Source organism: Panthera tigris, chromosome A3 (assembly GCF_018350195.1).
Source record: "Panthera tigris isolate Pti1 chromosome A3, P.tigris_Pti1_mat1.1, whole genome shotgun sequence".
Taxonomy (NCBI): domain Eukaryota; kingdom Metazoa; phylum Chordata; class Mammalia; order Carnivora; family Felidae; genus Panthera; species Panthera tigris.
In genome coordinates this window covers 26,766,414-26,789,248 of record NC_056662.1, presented here as the reverse complement: position 1 = coordinate 26,789,248, position 22,835 = coordinate 26,766,414, and the positions used below count along the sequence as shown (strand labels likewise).

The 22,835-nt window shown below is 40.7% G+C and overlaps 1 protein-coding gene across 9 annotated transcripts in view; it reads left to right on the top strand.

The window, feature by feature from the left end:
• The window catches only part of TPX2 (TPX2 microtubule nucleation factor), a 57,333-nt gene extending 37,688 nt beyond the window's left edge, over positions 1-19,645 (top strand). For 8 of the 9 annotated variants that reach the window (XM_007073544.2, XM_042980675.1, XM_042980678.1 and 5 more), the window contains 8 exons: positions 1,365-1,506; positions 2,796-3,012; positions 11,618-11,713; positions 12,986-13,162; positions 13,596-13,742; positions 16,255-16,366; positions 17,067-17,254; positions 18,819-19,645. In XM_007073544.2, the coding sequence (XP_007073606.1) occupies positions 1,365-1,506; positions 2,796-3,012; positions 11,618-11,713; positions 12,986-13,162; positions 13,596-13,742; positions 16,255-16,366; positions 17,067-17,254; positions 18,819-18,929 (1,190 nt within the window). In that variant the 3' untranslated portion in view covers positions 18,930-19,645. The remainder of the gene's footprint in view (positions 1-1,364; positions 1,507-2,795; positions 3,013-11,617; positions 11,714-12,985; positions 13,163-13,595; positions 13,743-16,254; positions 16,367-17,066; positions 17,255-18,818) is intronic. The other variant, XM_042980681.1, reaches the window with a different exon arrangement.
• Positions 19,646-22,835: the final 3,190 nt, after the last annotated feature.

The window sequence follows — 22,835 nt, the reverse complement described above, 5'->3', positions numbered from 1 at the left end:
TTGATGACCCTCTGTACTGTTTTCCACAGTGGCTCTATTAGTTTGCATTCCTACCAACAGTGCACAAGGGTTCCTTTTTCTCCACATCCTTGCTAACACTTGTATTTCTTATGTTTTTGATTTAGCCATTCTGACAGGTGTAAGGTGATCTCTCATTGTAGTTTTTTGATTTGCGTTTTCCTGATGATGAGTGATGAACATCTTTTCATGTGTCCCTTGGCCATCTGTATGTCTTTTGTGGAGAAATGTCTGCTCATGTCTTTTGCCCATTTTTAGATTATTGGGTTTTTGTGGGTTTGTTTGTTTTGTGTGTGTTTTTTTGGTGTTGGTGTTGAGTTGTATAAGTTCTTTATGTATTTTGGATACTAACCCTTAATTGGATATGTTGTTTGCACGTATCTTTTCCCCTTCATAGGTTGTCTTTTAGTTTTGTTGTTTCCTTTGCTATGCAAAAGCTTTTTACTTTGACATAGTCCCAATAGTTTATTTTTGCTTGTATTTCCCTTGCCTTGGCAGGCATATTTAGAAAAATGTTGCTGCGGCCAACGTCAGAGAAATTACTGTTTGTGCTCTTTTCTAGGACTTTTATGATTTCAGATCTCACATTTAGGTCCTTAATCTATTTTGAGTTTATTTTTGTGGATGGTGTATTTTCTGCAATGATTATTTAAAACTTTATGTAGTTATAAATAATTGTTATACGTATACTTGAAGGCTGACTTATTTCTAAAATTAATAGATTTGGTTTGTATCTCCTGCTGTTATGTGGCCAGATCTAAATTAGAGGACTCATTCTACGTAATTATGAAAATTGACAAGGTTGCCTCTGGTCAGGTAATCAATATTGTCTATGAATGGTAGTGATGGTCTTAAGATTGATGCTTTGACGCAGTCTTTTTACTTTCTCTATTTGACTTTCTTTGAACAGGTCGTGATGTTTTGATGTAGACGCATTTAGGAAATTCACAAAATTGGGAGTCATTACTTGATCTTTAGAAAGGCCTTATTTTAAAGCTGGAATAAACAAAAGTCTTACGTGTCAGTAATAAGCAAAATAGTTGGCATTGTGAATAGAAAGGCAGTACATGCCTGTGCAGTGATAAGGAATCCATCAGACACAAATGGATTTTAAGTTCAGAAGATGATAGTAGAGTTTAACCAAAGACTACCTTCATCATACCCCTCAGTAAAGAGTGACAGGGAAGAAGGGGCTGCATGTTTGTCAGGTTGACTGACATGAGCTGAGCTGAGCGTGGAGGGCAGCCTCTCTGATTTGTCATCTCTGGGCTGCCTAGTTGAGTCAGCACCTAGAGTGTGCTGGGAGTCTTGGGAGCTAGGTGAATGTCTGTGATCTTGGTTTACAGCTCTGTTACCCTCCAAGTCTGCTGTGGTCAAGATATCCAGAGACCCACAGACTCCTGTGCTGCAAACCAAACAGCGCACAAGACCAGTGACCTGCAAAAGTGCAGCGGATCAGGAGGCTGAGGAGCTTGAGAAACTGCAACAGTAAGTCCAACTGGCAGTATTTGAGGAAGAGTTCCAAGAATCTGCCTGCTTTCTTTTCAATCATATATATGTGCGTATATATGTACATATATATGTACGTTTTGGGTTTTTTTTAGTTTTATTTATTTATTTTGAGAGAGAGAGAGTGCAAGTAGGGGAGGGCCAGAGAGAGAAAGGGAGGGAGAGAATCCCAAGCAGGCTCCATGCTGTCAGCGCAGACCCTGATGTGGGGCTTGAACTCATCAACCATGAAATCATGACCTGAGACAAAACTAAGAGACGCTTAACTGATTGAGCCACCCAGGCGCCCTTGGCTGCTTTCTTTTCAGTTCTATAATGGGGATAGTTGCTGTTTTTCTTGTCATGGGAATTTATGGCATTTGAGTTATAGGCTCTGTAGTCTGTGCCCCTGCCTCTGTGATTAAAAAATTAGAAGGGTATGGGGCGCCTGGGTGGCTCAGTTGGTTAAGTGGCCGACTTCGGCTCAGGTCATGATCTCGCGGTCCGTGAGTTCGAGTCCCGCGTCAGGCTCTGTGCTGACAGCTCAGAGCCTGGAGCCTGTTTCAGATCCTGTGTCTCCCTCTCTCTGACCCTCCCCCGTTCATGCTCTGTCTCTCTCTGTCTCAAAAATAAATAAATGTAAAAAAAAAAATTAAAAAAAAAAAAAATTAGAAGGGGGTGGGGTGGGGGGCACCTGGCTGGCTTAGTTGGTAGAGCATGGGACTTTTGATCACAGGGTTGTATGAGTCCCATGCTGGATGTAGAGTTTACTTAAAAATAAAATATTAAAAAAAAAAAAAAAAAGAGAAGTGGGAATATGCAGATATCCTGGAATATAAAGTGGTAAAAACGAAGGGGGTAGGCAAACTTACTCAGGATTCCAACTAAGGAGTGTCCTCTGAACTTAGTTGAGGTAGATCCCACCCTTTATGGCTACCCAAGGGCTCATTACAGCTATTATTGGTGGAGGAAACTGGAACAAAGTGTGGTTAGCACTGGAATTTGTCTCCTGTATCCTTCTTTCATTCCTTTTTGTACTTCTTTTGAGGAGGGGCAGCTTCCTCTGGGAAGAGAAATCCCAGTCTTTAAAGTGGTAGGAGTGTTAGGATTGGCTCCTTTATTCTTTGTTCTGGAGGTAGAGACAATGGCTGTGGAATGAGTCAAAATTTTGCTGTGCTTGGGTAATCATAATAATTATTTTTCTGTTTTAGACCTGCTTTGTTGTTTGTGTAATTTTTATTTTATTAAAAAAATTTTTTTGTGGTGTCACTTAAACTCTTATCTTACAGATACAAATTCAAAGCACGGGAACTTGATCCCAGAATTCTTGAAGGTGGGCCCATCTTGCCCAAGAAACCACCTGTGAAGCCACCCACTCAGCCTATTGGCTTTGATTTGGAAATTGAGAAAAGAATCCAGGAGCGGGAGTCCAAGAAGAAATCTGAGGATGAACACTTTGAATTTCATTCTAGACCTTGCCCTACTAAAATCTTGGAAGATGTTGTGGTAAGAATGGTTAAGGCCCTGTATGCTGGCAGAAATATCCTGCTCATGACCAAATATCTCCCTGTTCACAAATGTTTGAGTAGATACTATGATCAGGGCATTGTATTAGGAACTGTAGGTGATAAGAGACAAGTCAGAGGTGGATTTTGCTCTCAGGAAACTTAAAGTCAAGTAAGGGAGACAACATGTATAAATAATATAAAATTAGAAATATTCTAAGAGCAGTGACAGTTAATAGTACTGTAGGAACTCAAAGGAGATAATGATTTCTTCCAGACAGGAGGTTCAGGGAATGCTCTGTGGAGGACAGAGCATATGACCCGAGTCTTCACATCGTCCTCATCATGTGTTGTCACTGTCATAGTAGCTGACGCTTTCACTATGTGCTAAACGCTCCTCTAAGCCCCTTCTGTGTATTAACCCATTCATTTTAACCACAATGCCTTCAGGTGATTTACTGTAATTATCACTGGTTTCAGATGAGGCAGTTGAGGCACAGAGACGTTAAGTGGCATTCCTAGGCCATTCAGCTAGTGAATAGTGGAGCAAAGATAAGAACTCAGGCACTCTGCTCCAGAGTTCATGATCTTAATACTTCGTTATATTGCCTCTCCATTGTATGGTAGATTTTGGACTCGTAGAAATACAAGTGAAATGGACTGGCAGAGCATTCCAGGCAGTGGAAGTAACGTAAAAGCCTAAAGGTAGAAAACACAGGGTAGCTACTGGGAAGCAGGTGGGTGGCTCATTTAAGCTACAGAAAAGAAGTACAGTATATCAAGAGGAGCAACTGGAAATGAGATTAGAGAAGTGGGTTATAATGTGATGGTGGGCATATAGTCAGGAATTTAGGGAAAACATACAATTAGGAAGAGATGCCACAAAGAATCAAAGAATCAATAATAGGGTTCATCTACATAAGTGCAAAGATGGTTTTTAGATCTATTTCTGTGCAGGTAGGGAAACACCTTCTTCCTGTATTGGACTGACTTATATCCAGGTACTAAGAACTCTCTTTTTCTGTTTTCTTTCTTTTTGCTTGCCCTTTTGAGTCACCATGGTTTTAAGTGAAACTGCATCAAAATATATTATTACCTTGGTCCGTGTACTTAGTTTTGTTGTTGTTGTTTTTATTTTTAAGATTTTATTTCTTAGTAATCTCTACACCCCTCATAGTGCTTAAACTCACAACCCCAAGATCAAGAGTCGCATGCTGCTCTGACTGAGCTAGCCAGGCACTTCTGTTTATTCCATTTTCTTAGCACTAAGTCAGAAGCAATCCAAAGTTATATTTTCCAGGCTTTAAGAAAGCACAGTAATGCTTAGAAATAGTTCTTCCCCTCTTCCCACCTTTATGGCTTGCTGCATATGAGACCTCTTTTCTATTCACAATGCTTTTTCCTTTTCCTTTTCTTTCCTTGACACACAAGTACTATAGGCCAAACTCTGTTGCACAAACTTCTAAGAAACCTCTTTCCACACAAGTGATCATTCTCCAAGTCCTATGCTGTCATTTGCCCTTTGTCATTACCCACTGAGGAAAATGCTCTGAGTGTAACAAGGGAAATGTAGGTTATATGCAAACTTCAGAATCCTAGAGCCTAGCAGAAGGGTTCAATGTTTTCATTTTACACACTAGAAAATCAAGGCCCAGAGAAGAGAAGTTACTTCTTCAAGGCTTTTGTAACATGCATTTAGTACCTTGCTTTTGGTAACATCTTTTTCTCTAAGCTCCTGGCTTTCCCCCCTGCTACAAAGCTTTGGTTTTTATTTAATTCACTTTTACCCTTTTGATTTTTACTATATCCTTGTATCTCATATTACCAGTATTGACTTTATATATTCTTAAAATTGACTAATTTTTAAAGTAATTTTATTTTTTTTTCAATGTTTATTTATTTGTTTTTGAGAGAGAGAAAATCCCAAGCAGGCTCTGTGCTGTCAGCAGATCGACCCGGGCTCAATCTCACAGACCATGAGATCATGACCTGAGCTGAAATCAAGAGTCAGATACTTAACCGACTGAGCTACTCAGACGCCCCTAAAGTAATTTTAAAGGGAGCATATAAATCATTGTGTAAATGGAAAACCAGTACTTTTTGCCATGAATAATAATACTAACAGCTAATATATGAAGCTTATTATGTGCCAAGTTTTATTCTACGCTCTTCAATTTATATAATAACTTACTTAATTCTCATAATTTATATAGTAACTTAATTCTCATAATAACTTTTGAGGTAAACACTATAGGTCCTATTATCAGTCTGTTTTATAGTTAGGAAATATAATAGTTAAATAACTTTCCCAAGATCACTAACTAGCCAGTGGCAGAGCTGGATAGATTCTAGGTATATGGTTTCAGGGTCTGTACTCTTGTATTAAAATAGAAGGTACCTTTTTAAATAGAAAGGTCTTGGGAAATATGTGACTATTAAAAAAAAAATAGTCTGCATCCCACTTAACATCCTCTTCCATGACATCTGTCTTACCTGAACTTTGATTTTAGAAACCCTGATTTAGGAAATTGGGCTGGCAGTTTGTTGTACTTTGGACATGGTAGGGTGAACTTGTATGTGGGGAAAGGTGCCTAGAGTTCGGTAAGATTTAGTTAAGTGAGATCTTAGAGTAGCCTTGTACTAGTTTATGCCTTGTTGAGAATTCTGGATAAACATATCAGCAAAGCACTAGGTAAGTAAGATGCAACTGAATTGATGTGGTACGCTCCAGGGAAGTGTTTGCCAAATCCAGCTGGTTCTCAGAATCCTCTGGGGATCTTATTACATAAACAGATTCCTGGGCCCCACCCCTGGAGTTTTGATTTGTTATGTGCAGCATAGATTAGAGAGAGCCCCAGTGAGAAATTAGTGTCTGACACACAGTAAGCAGTTATGTTGTTAATAGTAATAACTGTCATTTTCTCACATGCTCTCCTCATGCCGAGCGTTTTATGTAGATTGTTGTCTTCTTGCAACAATTCTTAAGAGGCAGGTTTTATCTTTATTCCTGTTTTTCAGATGAGGAAGAGACAATAGGAGGTATCTAGTATGCAGAGCCAGGATCTGAACCCACCATCTCCTTGAATACTTTCTTATTCTACTGCACAGTGCTAACTTACCATCATTTATTTTGGCAAACTCAGTTTTTGAGTTTGATACTGGCCATTTGCAACTCTCCCTTCTAAAAGTTCCAGTGATTGCACTTCAACTCTTGGTTTCTAGAGAAGCAAAGCATAGGAAGCATTAGGTGTATTCTTTCACCCTCTTCATTTTTTAGAAAGAGAGGCTTTGAAAGGGGAATGTAGCTTGCCCATAGGATCATTTTTAAAAGTTGCTGGTAGAATTGAGATTAGGTCCCTTAACTTCTACTTCTGGACTCTCAGAACAGAAGAGCCTGCTTCCCAGAGCCCAAATTCATCTGGTCTGTTCACCACTGTTCTTCATCCTTGCCCCTCTAGTGCTGAAGCTCTTTTTGTGTGTCCTTATGGTGTTTCTTGTGCTCTTAAACTTGTGGTTGATAGGTGGCAAGGAGACAATGGGGCTGATGAGAGATGGGCTTGGGCAGCAGTGGGCTGTGAGGCAGAGATGAAAAAAGGGCTCTTGGGGCAGAGGTGGAGTGATGAAAACCTTGAGCTCAAGGGTGTGAAATGTGAACTTGGTGCCGACATCTAGTGGGGAACCGGGGCACCACAGAGGTGGATGTGGTGTCGGTGAGGCCAGGGAATAATTTTAGCAGTGATATTTTAGGGATGACTTGGGGAGACCAGCAGGCTTTTTTTTTTTACACCCCCCCCCCATACTCCCTGAGATAATATTGCTTCATAGTAATTTCCTAACTGCTTTTGTGGCAGGGCATTTGGGGCCATATCCTGCCATAGGGAGAAGTGCTCACCCCTAATACCTGCTCCCCTATCCTGGGCTGCTTTTCCTAAATGCACCTTCTGCCTACTCACATTGCGTACTTCTAACACATATCACTTTACAGTACCTTCCCAGAGCTTCCTGTTAGGAACTTCCCCTGTTATCCTTTAGCTCCGCATTCTGCCAGATTTCCTCAGAGCACTTGTGAAAATCAGGGAATACCTGATTTGTTACTTTTTCATTGTCTCTTTCCTCCATGAGAAAGTGAGCTCCCTGAGAACAGGGACTGTGCATGTCTGTCTTGTTCATTTTTTATTCCCTTGCACGTAGCATCCAATGTTGGGTAACTGAGTAAGAGTAAGAGCTGAAATGCACCAGTCTATATTCTGGGAATTCAAAGATGGGAAAAACATAGCACACATCCTCAGAGCTTTCACGGTTCAATCAACATATGTTCATCGAACAATTACTACTTCTCGTAGGTACTGTGAAGAATGCAAAGGGATGTAAATGAGGACATCCCTGCCTTCAAGGAGCTTACAACTAGGAAAACTTAAAATAGTAAAACAAGGGGTGCCTGGGTGGCTCAGTCAGTTAAGCCTCTGACTCTTGATTTTGGCTCAGGTCATGATCTCATGCTTTGTGAGTTTGAGCCCTGCATCGGGCTCTGTGCTAACAGCACAGAACCTGCTTGGGATTCTCTCTCCCTGTCTCTCTGCCCCTCCCATGCTTGCATGCATTCTCTCTCTCCCTCTTTCTCAAAATAAACATTAAAAAAAATTTTTTAAATAGCAAAATAAGATGACTGTTGTTTTTAGAAACCCAGTATATGTTTATTTCTGATTGAGCCCCCAGTTGGTTGGCATTGATTGCAGTGGAGATGGGGTGTGGGTGGGTATTTGCTGCACAGTTGATATCCACAAATCACCCTTTCCTCTCCCCCAATTAATGAGGATTGAGCCCACTCATAAATACCTCTTTCGAGGCTTATTTGTTAGAGATTTCCATTGCTCTTCTTTTAAAATGCACATCTTTGGGGGCACCTGGGTGGCTCAGTTGGTTAAGCGACCGACTTCGGCTCAGGTCATGATCTCGCAGTTTGTGAGTTCGAGCCCCTGTGCTGACAGCTCAGAGCCTGGAGCCTGCTTTGGATTCTGTTTCTCCCCCTCTCTCTACCCCTCCCCTGCTCATGCTCTGTGCCTCTCTGTCTCTCAATAATAAATAAATGTTAAAAAAAAATTAAAAAGAAAATAAAATGCACATCTCTGCTGGGTGGATGGAAAGGGTGGGGGGAAGGAAAAGAGGGATTATTTTAGAACTAAATGAATTCTCAGGTATTTATTTCTATTACTTTATGTTAGGAAAAGAAAAAAAAAGCATCCCAAGGCCTAGAAGGCTATCTCGTGTGCCCCGGGTTATGCAGTTGGAATCAGAACTGGGCTAGAACCAACCTCTGGCTCCTTCCTTCACATTCTTCCTGCTCCCACATACCCTGGGTGTGCTCAAGTAAGAGAGGCTGGTGGCCACCTGTCCAGGGCAGTATAGAACAATAGGCTTTTGCTGTTGTTTTACAGTAAGCATTATTTGAAAACCCATTTCGCAGACTTTTGTCACTATGATTACAAGTTCTGCTAAATGAGATTTCACTGTGCTAGTGATCCCGGCTTTCTTTAGAAAACAGAACTTCCACAGCAGAATGAGCATTCTCTTTACAATAGTCACCTTGGCAGGGTATACATTCTTTCCAGTGATTGATACCGTACAAAGCTTTTTTGGGAAAGCTTGAAGCTTGTGGCTCATAGTCTTTTGGATCTCTTTAGCAATGGCAGGTGTTTTTATTTTAAAGATTAATTTGCTTTTAGGAGCGTATTAAATAATTTGGAACTAAAACTAAATAGTCCAAGATAATAGAGTGGAAAGTTTTGCTTAAAAGATTGGGTGTATACCTCGCATTGCCTAAAAACTGACTGTGAAGGCCATTCCAAGAAAGACATTCCAAACATGGTTTGAGCAGTGACAGCATTGTTGAGATTAAGAAGAAGTCTCTTTCCCAAGTTATAAATTAGAGTCCAAGAGTTTCATTTTATTTTATTTTATTTTTTTGAGTCCAAGAGTTGTAGAGTCCAAGGTATAAATTCCGTTTTCATTTTTACTGTATTTATTCAACATTTACTGACTGCTTTATACTTGCTATGATCTTTGTTAGGTACTAGAGATTGATGGCATAATAGTCCCCACTCTCAAAGGCTAGCAGATGAACATCTAAACACACAAGTGCTATGAAGTTTTGTATGTATTGTCATAGAACCATACACAGGGAAAGAGAGAGGTCAGTTCATAGGTTCTGGGAGTGGAGAGATCAATTGAAAGCCTTTATAAAAGAGGAGGTGCTTCCATGGAGGCTTGAAAAGAAAGCTTAGGTGTTTCCAAGCAGCTGGGGCATTTCAGAGATGACACAAAGGTGTTGAGAGAACCAGCATTAACATTTTGGCAATTGCCTGTAGCGGTTGGAGGGCAATCTGTAGGGAAGGGTGAGAGATAAGGCTGGGGAATCAGAGCACCATATTGTGAAGCGCCTTGTACTTCATGGCAAGGAACTTGTTATACTGCTATAGGTAGCATAGGAGCCATTAAAGAAATTTAAGTCAGGAAGTTACTTGATCCAATGTGTCTTAGACAAATAATTCTGACTGTATATAGAAGATGGATTAGAGGAGTGAGATGAGAAGGTGAAAGACTTACAAGGCTAGTAGGGTGGCACAGGCAGTAGGTGGTGCGGCTGGTGGAGAGGAAGCAGAGCAGAGGGCGGGGGGTGGGGGTGGGCAACATACACATGTGAATGTAACAAGGAGTGATTGAGGATGGCTTAGGGTTTTGATTTTTTTTAATCATTTCATTTTTTCATCATTGTAAGTGTACTCTTTAACCCCCATTCCCCCACTTTCTTTCCCTCTGGTAACCATCAGTGTATTCTCTATAGTTAAGTCTTTTTCTTGGTTTGTCCCTCTCTCTTTTTTCCTTTGCTTGTTTGTTTTGTTTTTTAAATTCTACACGTGAGTGAAATCATATGGTATCTGTCTTTCTCTGACTGACTTATTTCACTTAGCATTATACTCTCTAGCTCCATACATGTTGTTGGAAATGGCAAGATATCATTCTTTTTTATGGCTGAGTAATATTTGTGTGTGTGTGCCACATCTTTCTTATCCATTTAACTATCAGTGGACACTTGGGCTGCTTCCATGGTTTGGCTATTGTATATAATGCTGCAGTTTTTATCTTTTTTTTTTGTTTTAAAGAGCATGGTTTTGCTTTTTGTTAAAGTTTATTTTGAGAGAGAGAGAGAGTACGCACACATGGGCACATGTGAGCAGCGGGTAGGGGGTGAGGGTGTGCGCAGAGCGAGAGAGAATCCCAAATAGGCATCATGCTCAGTGCAGAGCCTGACATGGAGCTCAGTCCCACAACCGTGAGATCATAACCTGAGCCAAAATCAAGAGTCGGACGCTTAACCAGTTGAGCTACCCAGGCACCCCTTGATTATTTTTTCAATTGATCTGGTCTTCATTAAAAGACCACTTCATTAAAAAAAAGACCAAGAGAGAAGCGTGGGTCATGATATTATGATTCATGAGTTTGAGACCCACATTGGCTCTCTGCAGCGTGGAGAAATCCTCTGTCCCGATTTCTCTCTGCCCCTTCCCCACTCATGCGCTCGCTTTCTCTCTCTCTCTTTCTCTCAAAAAATAATAAATAAACATTAAAAAAAGAGACCAAGAGATACCATTTTGTAGTTAGGATTAATTGCCAGATTTGCGATAGAGTATAAATTCTGTGAGAATTAGAAAATGGTTATGAAACGACTTTCTAAAACATGTTAGTTTTGAATGCTGTGCAAAGTATGGTACATATAATTCAGTGTGCAAAGACTTGAAATGTTGGCAGTGTTTTGGAATCTTGAAGGGAAAAATCCTCAAAGTAGTTGAATATATTAGAATTACGGAATATTGGGGTTTATAGTCAGTTTAGCGTCCGACTTCAGCTCAGGTCATGATCTTGCAGTCCGTGAGTTCCAGTCCTATGTCGGGCTCTGTGCTGACAGCTCAGAGCCTGGAGTCTGCTTCAGATTCTGTGTCTCCCTCTCTCTCTGTTGCTCCCCTGCTCATGCTCTGTCTCTCTCTCTCGAAAATAAATAAGGATTTAAAAAAAAGAATTATGCAATATAGAAAATTCATTGCCTCTCTTAATCCACTCTCAAAGAGATGTGTGAGTTAACAGTTGTTCTTCCCAGATTTTGTTTTTTATGCTTAACTTATATATATTTTTAAAAGAAAAAATAATATATTAAAAAAATAATATTCTCTATTTCAGCAACCTGTCCCTCCTCTCTTCTCAACATTATGAACACTGTAATATGTCAGGAACAGATTTATTTCTTTTTCATGGCTGTATGATATACTTTTGTGTGGCTTTACTGCAATTTAAAAAAGAATTTAAAAAAATTTTTTTATCGTTATTATATTTTTTATATAACATAATATGTTTTTTATATTATTTTAGGCCACCTTTAGAGTGCCACTGTGTTCCAGTATGCTTTTGTCTTACTTGGGTAGACAGCAACATAATACTAGCCTTTGTTTGATTCCTGGTCTATGAATTCCCCTTTAAGAAAGGGATTTAATCTTCTCACACAGCCTAGTAGATCTTATTCTGGGATGTCTAATTGAATTGCTTACTCCTTGCAGGGTGTTCCTGAAAAGAAAGTACTTCCAATCACTGTCCCCAAGTCACCAGCCTTTGCATTGAAGAACAGGATCCGAATGCCCACCAAAGAAGATGAGGTGACTCCTGGGATGGAGGGTTTTTCTTCCTTCTGCACCATCCATCTAAGCATTCCTCTTTCTTAAACTTAATAGAATTCAAAGGCAGTCACTCTTATCTGGAGTTGTCTTTAACAGTGGCAGATCATCTTTTTTGCTCCCCCTCTAGAGCAAAGTAGTTGGTAAGGGTATGAATGTTCTGGCTTTCAGTAGTAACTGGTTGCAACTTATTGGAGGCTTGTCCTTTTCTATAGCATTGAAAATCAGCCTGTCATAACTTGAATCAAAATTTGCCAAGCCTTGTATTTTATTTTGCCTGAGCTATTGTCACCATTCAGCGAGGGACTCTTAAAATCCACACTAAGCAGTTACATCCGCCCTATCCAATCTCCACCAACCCAAGGGTTGTTAAGGTTACTTACTGTGTGGTGATGATGGTTCATGAAATTGGAATACATGAACTGTCATTGATCAGGCTAGTTTCTTGTTACATCTCCCATTTTATCTATAAATATCCAGAGTTAGGGTAATTTTATAGCAGATCTCAAGCATAAGCCTTTTTATAGGTTCATTTGAAACTAAAATACACAGTAATCTTATGTTACCAGCTTAAACCCAAACAACTTACTTGGTCCTATTCTGGGTTTGGCAACCATTAACTCCCAGTCACATGTTTTAGTGGAGTCTGGAGGCTGGGTCAAAGAAGAGGCCAAGGTATATGCTTGGTTAGTACCTCTCTTCTGTTCTCCATTTTGTTCACGTTGTTTGATCTCATTTCATTTTTACAACCTTCCTTTGTAAAAACGTGAGATCCTTTAAGAGTAGTAATTGTGTTAGTCCTTCATCAAATGTTTCCACACCGGTCTCACCCCTGAGAAGTGGTAGGTAACTTAGGTATTATCCCTCTTTGATAGAAAAGGAAGCGAGGTGGGGCAACTGGGTGGCTCAGTCGGTTGAGTGTCCGACTTCAGCTCGGGTCATGGTCTTGCGGTTCGTGAGTTTGGGCCCTGTGTCGGGCTCTGTGCTAACAAACAGCTCAGAGCCTGGAGCCTCCTTCGGATTCTGTGTCTCTCTCTCTCTCCCCATCCCTGCTCATGCTCTGCCTCTCTCTGTCTCTCAAAAATAAATAAATGTTAAAAAAAAAAAAAAAAATGAAGAAAAAAAAGAAGCGAGGTAACCTAGGGGGTTGAGTGACTTGCCTTAATTAATGCCTCTTCTCTCATGTAGTGTTTTCTGACTCTGTATTCTGAGGAGGTGAGAGAGAGCTTGTGTCTAAACTAGTTTTTCCCTTAGGAAGAGGAGGAGCCGGTGGTGATAAGAGCTCAACCTGTGCCCCATTATGGGGTACCTTTTAAGCCCCAAATCCCAGAAGCAAGAACTGTGGAAATATGCCCTTTCTCTTTTGATTCTCGAGACAAAGAACGTCAGTTACAGAAGGAGAAGAAAATAAAAGAACTGCAGAAAGGGGAGGTAGGTGTTTCCATTTTCTGCAAGTAACATAATACTATCCTTTCATCTGTCAAAGATAATCTTTTATGTTGCACTTTTAACTAGAAAATCACTGACTTCCTTTGATCCCTCTAAGAACCTTATGAAGTATAAATAGGGCAAGTTTTTAATAACCCTTCTGCCACAAGGAGATTAAGTGACTTGCCCATGATTGTGCTACCAGTTATTGGGAGAATATTAGGAGAATAACCTAGATTCTCCTAGGTTATTCGAGAATAACCTAGAGCCCTAATGGGCTCTTTTGAGCCCATTACTCTTTCTGCTGTTCATACCATACTGCTTTGACAACCGTCCTTTCCTATTTTTCAGATTCATTCAAATATTCTGGAGGAGTTCTTGCTTTCTAGCTAGAGAGACCTTAGGATTTTAAATCTTATGTTTTCCTTTCTATTAGGTGCCCAAGTTCAAAGCACTTCCTTTGCCTCATTTTGACACTATTAACCTGCCAGAGAAGAAGGTGAAGAACACAACTCAGATTGAGCCTTTCTCCTTGGAGACTGACAGAAGAGGTGCTCTGAAGGCACAGACTTGGAAGCACCAGGTGGGGGATGGGAAGAGCAGCCAAAATGTTCACTGCTTCATTGTTGGTTGGTTAGAATACATAGACCCACTACATTGAAATTCATTTGGGAGCTAACATCCTGAATTATTTCAGGGGCTCTCACTCTAAATCAGAGGTCAGTAGCCTTTTACTGTAAAAGACCAGATAGTAAATACTTTTTTATTTTTAGTATTATTATTATTTTTTTTAATGTGTCTTTATATTTGAGAGTGAGAGAGAGATAGAGTGCGAGAGACAGAGGGGCAGAAAGAGAGGGAGACACAGAATCCAAAGCGGGCTCTAGGCTCTGAGCTGTCAGCACAGAACCTGGTGCAGGGCTTGAACCCATGAACCGTGAGATCATTCCCTGAGCCAAAGTTGGACTTTTAACCAGCTGAGCCACCCAAGTGCCCCAAATTCGGATAGTGAATATTTTAGATGTTGTAGGTTGCATATGGTGTGTGTGTGTGTGTGTGTGTGTGTGTGTCTGTCTGTCTGTCTCAACCCTCTGAAAATGTAAAAACCAGTCTTAGCTCAAGGGCTGTACAAAAAGCAGTTACAAACTAGATTTAGCCTGTAGGCTGAAGTTTGCTGATCTCTGCTCCAAGTGATCGTCTGGAGAATGTGAGAACCGTCAGGCTTTTTTTGCATCAGGAGTTTCTTTAAGATCTCCTCTATTTCATCTATTAGACTTGTTCACTACTTGTTCACTCCTTTCTGTTGGTGCTTTGATAAGAATCGGTATGGTGAAAATAGATCCTTAATATGATATGCTGTTTCCTCAACATAGTGTACTATTTGCTCTTTGTAGATGGCAGGTGATTAAAAACAATTAATTGATTGTTGGCTGTTATAATTGGGATCTAATGCTGCCCTATTGGAAAACAATTCCCCTGAATCCCTAAGTTTGTCACTGTTTTTATATCATGATTTATCCTGGACTCTGTCCAAAAGGATCTCTGGGCTAATCTTTTTAGGAAGTCACCCCTCTTGAAGCTCAAGAGATGTGATTGCTTATATGACTGCACATACGTCCCTTGTTGGTGTTGTTCCCTAGGAAAACTTAGGACTGTTGTTTTGGAAGTAGTAGTGAATCTCTCTTTCAAGGACCACGACACAAAATGTCTGTGTGTGGCATTTACTATAATAAAAAAAAAATTTTTTTTAAGCTTTTCAGACATACACAGAAGTAGAGAGAATAGCTTAATGATCTTCCATGAACTTGTCGTGTGGTTCTATAATGATCAAAACATGGAAAATCTTATTTCATCTATATTTCTACCTACTTACCTCTACACTGGGTATTTCTACCAACAAAAGATTAATTTGAAGCCAATTCTAGGTATCACCGCATTTCATTCACAACAGCAAGTAAATATACTTCAGTGTGTATCTTTACAAACATAAGTATATTTTTAAAAAGATTAACAGTAATCCCTTAATAGTGACAAATAGTGTTCTTATAACCCCACATCTCTCATAATTGTTTTAGACAGTTGAATTGTTCAAATCAGGGTCCAAATAAGGTCTACATAATGGATTTGTTTGATGAATCTCTAAATCCCTTTTTCTCTATAGGCTTCTCTACTTATATATTACTTGTGGAATAAACTGGATTTGTCTTATAAGTTTTCCACAATCCAGATTTTGGTCATTGCATTCCCATGGTGGTCTTTAATACGTTCCTGTATCTTCTATGTTTCTTTTGTTGTTGTTTAGTTTATTTATGTTGTGGGGGGGGGGGGGGGAGTAGGGGCAGAGAGGGAGAGAGAATCCCAAGTAGGCTCCATGCTGTCAGTGCAGAGCCTGACTCAGGGCTCGATCCCACGAACTGTGAGATCATGACCTCAGCTGATATCAAGAGCCAGATACTCAACTGACTGAGCCACGTAAGTGCCCCTCTTCTGAGATTAAGAGTCTCATGCTCTACCGACTGAGCTAGCCAGGCAGTCACCTCTTCTGTATTTCCTATAAATGAGTAGTTAGATCTAGAGGCTTGATTAAATTCTAGTTAGATTCTTTGGGGGGTTGAAAGGAAGAATACTTTATAGATGATCACATCCAAGGGTATATAATATCTACATGTTTATTTTTGTGATGTTCAGATAGGCCTTAAAAGTACCTTAAAGATACTTTCTAGTTCTCATTGGATTCAGAGGTTGTTAGTCTGATCAACTCATTGTAAAGGGTTGTTTTTTGTTTTTAAAGTTTATTTATTTATTTTGAGAGGGAGAGCGAGAATCCCAAGCGGGCTCCGCATTGCCAGTGCAGAACGCAACACAGGGCTTGATCTCACGAAGTGTGAGATCATAACCTGAGCCGAAATCAAGAGACGCTCAACTGACTGAGCCACCCAGGCACCCCTATAAAGAGGGTTTTAACAGGTTTGGATGAAGCCATCTGCTATCTTTACTTAGATGAAGCAGTTTAGAAACATTAATGCTTGAATCACTGAGGAGGTAGTCCTGGAGAGTTGTGTTGTTGCTTATCTAATAGACTCTCTTTCTTGTAGCTGGAGGAAGAACTGAAACAGCAGAAAGAAGCAGCATGCTTCAAGGCTCGTCCAAACACCGTCATCTCCCAGGAGCCCTTTGTTCCCAAGAAAGAGAAGAAATCCGTTGCTGGTAGTAGTATATGTACTCTTGGGGGATCGGGGTAGAATTGTCAGACTTCCCAGGGAGGATGTTGGGATTCAGTTATGTCAGTATCAGCTGTGTCAACCAGAAGCCTTTGCCTAGTAGAGGATCTAGTTGTTCTCCTTTTAGAGTAGTTTTTTTGTCTTTGTTGAACACATCAGCTGTGTTGAGTTTGCAGAATGTGTTGGGGTCAAATTCATAGAACAAGAGCCTGGGAAGAGGCAGCTGGCATTTTCAACAGCAGCTCTACTGTTTTACAATAGGCTTTACTCCTCCAAAGAGTCCTAAGTGAGGGAGGAAGGTCCAGGATTTCTTTCTGGCGTTCACCATGAAGCAAGCCTTAGATATAAAACATTTAATTCCTTTGCACTGGGTAGAGTGTCAGAAAATTGGATTCTCCTCCTACATCTGTCTCAGAATCACTATATAGTTTTGAGCAAGCTGTTTCATCTGTATAAGTCTTGCTTTTCTCCTAATAGGTGGTTTCCAAGAGGTTTTCCAACTGTTAGGACTTTTTTCCAGATTCTAGGACTTTTTATATGTGGTTTACTCCACCTTCCTGCTAACAGGGCTTCCCTTGAGCTTAGCCTTTCTGTTGCCTTGCATGTCAGTACCACTTGCGTCCTTGCAGGCTAAGTTTATGCAGGTTCTGCTTGTGCACCAATATTCTCTCTGTTTCTGTACTCAGAGGGCCTTTCTGGTTCTCTAGTTCAGGAACCTTTTCAGCTGGCCACCGAGAAGAGAGCCAAGGAGCGGCAGGAGCTGGAGAAGAGAATGGCTGAGGTAGAAGCTCAGAAAGTCCAGCAGTTGGAGGAGGCCAGGCACCAGGAGGAAGAGCAGCAGAGGGAGGAGCTGGCCAGGCTACGGAAAGAACTGGTAATTGAGCAGCACGAGCACTCACTAACCCACAGTTGTCTCTGTTTTGTGTTACCTGTACCTTGCCTTGTTCCAGGAAGAATCTAGGGTGGCCTACAAGGACACATAAAAGAAGAGTGAAAGCAGGAAATCACACAAACCAAGAAGGGTGACTAAGTTGTGATGTGAACAGTGCTAAAGGTGTGCACATTGTGATCCATGTATCGAAGTTTGAGCCATGATTTTGGCCCTTTTTAGGAACCAACTTGTTGGTTACAAAACTCACTGTTCATGAGATATAATGTGCTAGTTGTTAAAAAAATACATTTATTCTTGATACTGAATTCAGACAGAATTTCCTCCAGGGGTCTTCATAAGGAGGATATCATGTAGTGTAACATGCACAATGATGCATTTCTAGGACTGTTTATTTATTTATTTTTATTATTCCCTTTAGACTTAAGAAAATCAATGTGGTTTTATAATTAGACAAGAATACATAGGTAGGGAAGGACGGGAATAATGTGGCAACTGTATTTTCATTTTCCTCTTAATACTGGACTCAAATTCCTTGGGGTCATAGCACATGTTGGTCCATGTGACCCTCCATGCTAACACTAACATAATGATTTAAATATTAAGTTATTCAGAAAGAAAGCTTAATTCACAGGACTTTTTCACTAGGAGGGGCAGCAAGCGGCATTCACTGCATTAATGAGGAAGAAGAGTTTCAGATGGAAATTCATATGATTAATAAAAGGAAGAATATAGAAATATATAAGTTGTTGAGGTTTTGCCTAAAAATGCTAGGCCAGCTGCTGATACAGCTGTTGGCAGAGAGGACTTTGGCTTCAGGAAGTCTCTAGGGACAAGTTATTAAAGGGACTAGCTCTTTGGCAAAATTTAAGCTGCCATTTGCTGATTGGATGAAAAACCATACAGTCCCTGCTCTAGAAATACACACAAAACCAGCCTTTTTTTCCAGTTCTTTGGTTTTTTTCTCAACACTTGGTACTGCCTCTTGTGTTTGTGCCTATCATAGAGGTGTTACAGCGATTCTCAGTATAGGCTGATGTCAGCATCCTGAAGCACAGTTCAGTCAATGTTCTCTCGACTAACCTGACTTAATTCAGGATTGATTTTAGACTATCCAGGAGGGGAGATGGCCTTCTCCCAGCAACCCTTCCTGGTTATTGGTTTGTTTGGTTTTTGTCCATGGTTTTGGTGAATATTAAGACTGAGTAAGCTTAAGATTGTACCCTGGCAGGTTCTTAACAGGTATCTCTTCTCTGCTGCAATTGTGTGCAGCCCTGCTAACACCTGAGTAATAGACAGCCAAGCTGGAGATAGACTTGATGTTCTTTAGTGCAAGCTGAGAGACCCAGCAGGACCTGAACAAAACTTGCTTGGGCTCCAAAGCACATGTGCTTTTCCATTATGCTGTGTTGCCTTCTTTTTTCCCCTCTTTGACTTGCATCTGTAAGATTATACAAGCATTTTCTCAAGAAGGAAAAATAAAAACAACTATAAGCATAGTTCTGTAACATCCTTATCACTGGTAACTTTATCTTTCCTCACTCTGCAGGTGCACAAGGCAAATCCAATACGCAAGTACCAGGGTGTGGAAGTAAAGTCAAGTGACCAGCCTCTGACTGTGCCCGTTTCTCCCAAGTTCTCCACTCGATTCCACTGCTAACTTCAGCTGTGAGCTGCAGACACCACCTGGGAACAGAAGCTGCTCTTCTCATCAAACCAGGAGCCTTCTTTCCTTGCCACAGGGCATGAAGAGAATCCATTTCTCCAGACTTTTACCTGCCCATACCAAACAGAGCATACCTGACAAGTGTGGACTCCAGTTTTGTTGAGAATTGTTTTCCTACATTATTGAAGCTAATAATGAGACTCAACTCATGTATGTCATGCTCTGACCCCATGTAGTTATTTCCTGTGAACCATCAGTAGACCTTTGATAGGAGTCTTAACTCTGACTAGACTTTAAAGTCTCTGTATCAGCACAGTATAATTTCTATTGCTTCTTTGCCCCCCTCCCCCTTTTTTCTATTTTAATCAGAAAATAAAGATAGTTAAATATTAAGGTAGGATTTAAGTCATGGCTTACCTGAGGAACAATGAGTATATCAGGTTCTTTCCTCTTCTCTGCACAAAATGAATCTAGTGTTACAGAACCCGTCACTACGAGGGTAGAAGCCTCAATAACACAACCATGAAGAAGACTGCATGGACTGACAGGGAACCTCGTGGCAGCCATCGGCAAGCTTTGGGACAGGACTGCTGTTAAGGCACGTTCTTCCCTCATCAGTGCTGATAATAACAGGGAATGCTGTGCAGGACACGTTTGAAGTCCTCCAATAAACTGGAGTAGAATAAATATGTTTGTCTTCCCTTCCCTGATTTTGTCACTGGATGTTTTTAATTCTGTCAAGCCCCTTTGGAGGTCACACCTTACTGGGGAAATGAGTACTTTGAGAGGAAGGAGGTCCAGGAACTTTGGAACATTGAAAAATACAGGCTCTGTTCTTAGAGGAAAAGGCTTTGTAACTTTTTTCTGTCCTTCCATATTTTGTTAACTGCCTCCCAGGAACCACTCTGGAAGGCACTCATGTTTGTTATTATGCCTTCAGATAGTCCTGTGCCTTCTTCCCTAAGTGTGCCTTTTCTTGTCTGGTAAACTTCCTTATAAGACTCAAGTAAAATCTTCATAAATCCTTCCTTGACCACCTGACCTCCTCAGGTAAGGATGATCACTTCCTTCCACCCAAATGCTTCTTGTGTATTTCTCTAGTAGAACAGTTTCTTGTACTTGTTCACAAACTAGTAGAGACCCAGATACCTAAAATTTTCTTAGTCCTCAAAGACAAAAATTACCTTCGTCATCTCTGTATTTTTTGTAGCTGGCACAGAATTCACTAGGTCCTTGTTAGGTAGTGTATTTTCTTTTAGACTTGATACTGTTTATGAATTCTACTAGTTATCTACTCCTGTGCTAAGGAATATAAAAGCATCCATATTCTGCCCCAGGCCAGTCCTAGGCACCAGGAAGACAGTAAACCTATTTTATATTCCTTTTGTTTCTTCATTCAGTGAGCATCATGAACAGGTCATTGTAGATTCAGTGATGGATGAATTGATGACAAAGCCAAGACGTGATCTGCAGATCCCTAAGCCTCCTGAAGACCCACAAACTGATGCAAAATACAGTTCCTCTACTCATTTCCCAGAAGTCTAGTATGCAGGTCCATAATGACTTCTGTAATTCATTTAATAAATATTTATTTGGTGCTAACTGTACATACCTTGGGACTGCTTAGTCTCTGGGAATACAGCATTGAACAGAAATAGAAGAACTTGCCTTCATGGAGCTTACCTCTTAGGAAGGCAGACAGACCATAAGCAAGTTGCTGTCTTCTCTTCCATCACATGGTAAATGTTTCTCTGCTGTGTGGAAAGTAGACTGGGGTCGGATGGGGGGCATGTGAGGGTGGAAACAAGATGGTGAGAGCTAATAGGAGGTTGGGCTAGGTGGTAGCAGTGGAGGTGGTGAGAAATGGTTGGGTTCTGAGTGTATCTTGGAAGTTGTAACTGGCAATCTGCTGACAGATTGGACGTGGAATGAGAGAAAGAGGGTCATTAAGGAGGGCCCCAGAGACCAAGTTCTCCATCCTTTGTCCTGTGAGAAATCCAGTTCTACCGCGGTCCTCATATCTCTTGTGGATCCCTGGAGGGCTTTCATTTTTTCTGGTCCCCTCTTGTTACGGTATTTCTCCTTCTGTTCATCTCTTGGTCCCCTCTGTGTCTGTCTGTCCTCTGTAGCTTTCCGCCCTCTCACGTATCAGTAGTTTTTTGACCGTTCACAATCATTCATATATTTCCGTCTGGTATCAGTTTTTTTAATATATTTTGCCCATTTTTTTTGTTTTTTTTCAGGTACGAGAATAAATCCAGCCCTCAAGCTGAGGGTCTGGAAAGAGGGTTAGTGACAGTTATGGACCTTTAGGGGAGCCTTCTACCCCATACGCTCCAGTCTGGATGATCCCACCCAGACACGTCCATTTCGGGGTAGTAATGTGTGACAGTCTGTAGAGGTAACAGAGTGGGATTATAGTACTTTAGAGCAAATAGCTTAAAATTGAGACACAGACATCCATTGCCTCCTGCTTCCCAGAATTCCCCAGCTTCCCAGTGGCTGTCTACTTCTCAGGACGGTCCGCCTAGTGTTGAGTTCTCTCTGGACCACCTCAAGTGACCTTCATTTTTAATACAGCTTCCCATTTCCTCCAAAGCTCAAAATCTCCACTTCTGTCTTACAGAGAAAGTCTAGTTCTTTATCCCTTCAGGCCATATTCTAGAGGGAGCTTCTCTTTCAACATTCAGAGGTCATTCTGAGATTTTCCTAAACAAAGAACCTGTCCTCTGATAGGAATTTACTGAGTTTTACTGAGAAATCTGGCTGTCACACTTTGCTTGGCAGCTTTGCAAATCTCCTAGCTCATGCACACAGGCAGATTGTTAGAATTCCCACAATTTCTGGGAAGGACTCTGTTTTCAATGTTATTTTGACTTGGTCATAGTTTCCCATTGCTAATAGTCCTGGGATCATTAACATACTTGTAAGATTACGGTTCACTCTTACTTTGGTTGGTCGCTTTGTCCTTGTGTGATTGTTGTGTTGCCATCTTGACTGCTGTTTTATTCCTTACCGGTTCTTTATCCCTGGAAAGTGGAGCTTGAGTGGTAGACTGGCTGAGGTTGCAGCTGCCCCAGAGTTTAAAGGAGATGAGACCCATGCACAAGGCATCGTAACACAAGATAAGATGTGACTCGGTAACGCCAGACACAAAAAGGGGGAGTTTAGACCCTGCTTTTTGAGGTGAGATTGCAGTTCTTAAACATGTTTCTTTTTTTCTTTTTCTTTTTTAAGTAAAAATTGCCAAAGTCGAATGTCTTTTGGAAACAATTAAAATACAAACCACATAAAATAAACCATGCGAGTCTCCTTATTTCCCTACTCTCATTTTCCAGGAGTACCTCATTGACAACAGTTGCATATTCTTCTAGAATGTTTTTATGTGCACACACAGATTTCTAGAACATTTTTCTTTTTTTGTAACAAGAAGATTATAGCCTTCTGCATTTGTTTTTACTTTTAATTTGTCCTTTGAAACATTATACGTTCACATGGTGCAAAATTCAAAAGCTACAAAGGTAAAGTTCTCCGCTTTTCTCCCAGCTGCTCGGTTCCCTCAGAGATCGTGCTGCCAGGTGTGCTCCTTTGCAGAGATCACATCACCATATGCATGTTTCTATCCCCTCTCTCCTTTTATTTTTATGCAAATAGCGTCCTGCTTTTCTACACTCTGTACCTTGCTCTCTTCATTTGTGTTCTGGATTGAATGATGTGGTTCAGGTGCTAATGTGGGCATGTCTGCCTGGCTTCCTCTCAGACTGGAGTATGAAGCCTCTTAGGAGAATCTAATGACATGGAGGTTGACCTGTAGTGGGGTCTAGGTCCTCTGCATGATATCCTAGGCTAGTGACCTGAGGTCCCAAGGACCCAAAGAGAGGTCAGCAACACCTGGTCTTT